Below are 2,186 nucleotides of genomic sequence, written 5' to 3'. Positions count from 1 at the left end.
TGTGTGTGTGTGTGTGTGTGTGTGTGAGTGCGTGCGTGCGTGCGTGTTTGTGTGTGTGTGATTTATATGTGTTTGATTCCATATTTATATCAACCTGAATATCATCAAATAATTCTTCGTTAAAATTATAGACATCATATGATCTTCCTAATATGTTCGTTGATTTGAAATTAGTAGTACATTTTCTGTTTCGCAAACTAACGATATCTGATTAATATGTTTGTTCACAATCATTACTTATTTAATTTAACAATTAAGCTATACTTAAATCTACAAGACACGTTTTACATCTGTTTTATGTAAATGTTTTGACAATATTATCACGGCTTCTACTTGTAAAAATAAAATAGCAAATTGTAATGTTATTAAAACATGAACAGTGCGACATACAATGTATTTTTAAATTATAGATAATGCACAGATACGAAATAATAAATCTTTTAAATTTTGTTCCAAAATAGCAATTGTATACAATTCGTAGCAACTTACTAGTACAGCTTACTAGTTAATTAACAAGGTTCTTGAATATTAATGATTTAAGACATTTGTCAGTTTTTGTCCAAAAATGATACATATAGAATTTACAAAACATATTTTGATAGATGCAATATTTATAATAAATTATTGCAAATAAACCCACCATATAATACCGCTCAAAAGTTTGAAGTATTTCATAATTTTTTGATATCAACCACGATTCTTTACTAATTATAGTATTTAAAAAGTAAAATTTACTTTTATTTTTAAACGTACATTATTACAATAATTTAGGATACATATAATATAAATTTTAGCATATTTACAATGTTTATAAATAAGCTAAATTTTCTCTCGAAATTCAAAAATGCAACAAACTTGTCAGTAACAACATATATATTATAAGTAATTATAATAAATTAGCAACCATCCCTCCAAATTTATATTATTTCAAATAGCACGCAAACATGAACATTTGTCAGATTTAACATCAAATTTACTATTATAATATAATAATTTGTAGTAATCAATACGCGTAGTAAAAATTTAATAGCTTTGTGTTTCAGTTTGAATTTAATATTATGGCAGAAAGACCAAATGGGGATTCCTACAAAACTGAACTCGTTCCTTATGTGACAATTCCTGCGAACCCACCGACTCTCTCAGAAATCGCAGAAGGTATATGTTCATACAATGTTTATTATTTATTTCATCAAATACATCATATTTCATGCGTGTGTACACGGTAATAGTTCTGCAAAATGGAATGCAACCCTTGTTCCAACAACTAAACGTCGACATAGCTAGCTGTCCTCGTCTAACTACAGCACCATATAATCTTGCCGGAGTAGGTAAGAAATCACAACAAAGCTAATTTTTCATTAAATGGAAAATCTTACAAAAATGAATAATTTATACAGGATTAGGTGGCAACACGTCAATAATAGAATACCTTCATCGCAATGATAATGCACCGTGGAATCATATAACATGGGATATTCGAGAAATACTCACAACCAGCTGCCGTGATTCCTTTGTCATCGGATCTTCTTACGCTGCAAAACCACACATGCCTCATTACGGACATGTACGTGTCATCAATATTTCCACATTTGTATGCCCATGTGGATAATATTACTATAATAATAAAAAATTATGATAATATATCACTGCTACATAACTGACAATTTAAATAAATATCAAACTACGATAATTTACGAATCCTCATACCACCGTTATCTTACCGTTGTTTTGTAGTTCTATTCTACTGATTTAAGCTATTCAACTTACTGTATTGAGTTTCAATTGTGTTTTTATCATACACACGATTCCAATGATACTATTACTGTTTCTCACAAACCTGATTACTGTTGTAGCTTATTATGAATGCAACGTACAGAGCACCTATGGATCTTAAGAACGAGAGTCGCCTTATTTTCACAGAAAGGCGTAACGGACAAACAACAATAGAAAAGTTAACTGATCCTAACCAAATGATAGCCATCCAGGGCAATATGTTTGTCAGTGAGGGTAGGGCGGGCCGTGTTATCAGAGTGCGTGCCAAAGGTCGAAAATTTATTAACACAGATATCATAACTTCAATGCAAATGATTCTTTACGAAAGATATAGAAGATGTGAAAATAAATATGTTGGTAATTATTAGTGTGATGTATACAGTTAAAAAAGAACATGTAAAAACAATTACATA

The 2,186-nt window shown here is 30.1% G+C and overlaps 1 protein-coding gene across 1 annotated transcript in view; it reads left to right on the top strand.

The window, feature by feature from the left end:
• The first annotated feature begins 1,259 nt into the window (after positions 1–1,259).
• The window catches only part of LOC108746539, a 20,535-nt gene continuing 19,608 nt past the window's right edge, over positions 1,260–2,186 (top strand). Inside the window, exons 1-2 of the mRNA XM_018483360.1 lie at positions 1,260–1,328; positions 1,398–1,564. Coding sequence (XP_018338862.1) covers positions 1,547–1,564 — 18 coding nt within the window. The 5' untranslated portion in view covers positions 1,260–1,328; positions 1,398–1,546. The remainder of the gene's footprint in view (positions 1,329–1,397; positions 1,565–2,186) is intronic.

This window comes from Trachymyrmex septentrionalis, unplaced genomic scaffold (genome assembly GCF_001594115.1).
Source record: "Trachymyrmex septentrionalis isolate Tsep2-gDNA-1 unplaced genomic scaffold, Tsep1.0 scaffold177, whole genome shotgun sequence".
In the NCBI taxonomy this organism is placed as follows: Eukaryota; Metazoa; Arthropoda; class Insecta; order Hymenoptera; family Formicidae; genus Trachymyrmex; species Trachymyrmex septentrionalis.
This window is presented reverse-complemented; position numbering and strand designations above follow the sequence as displayed.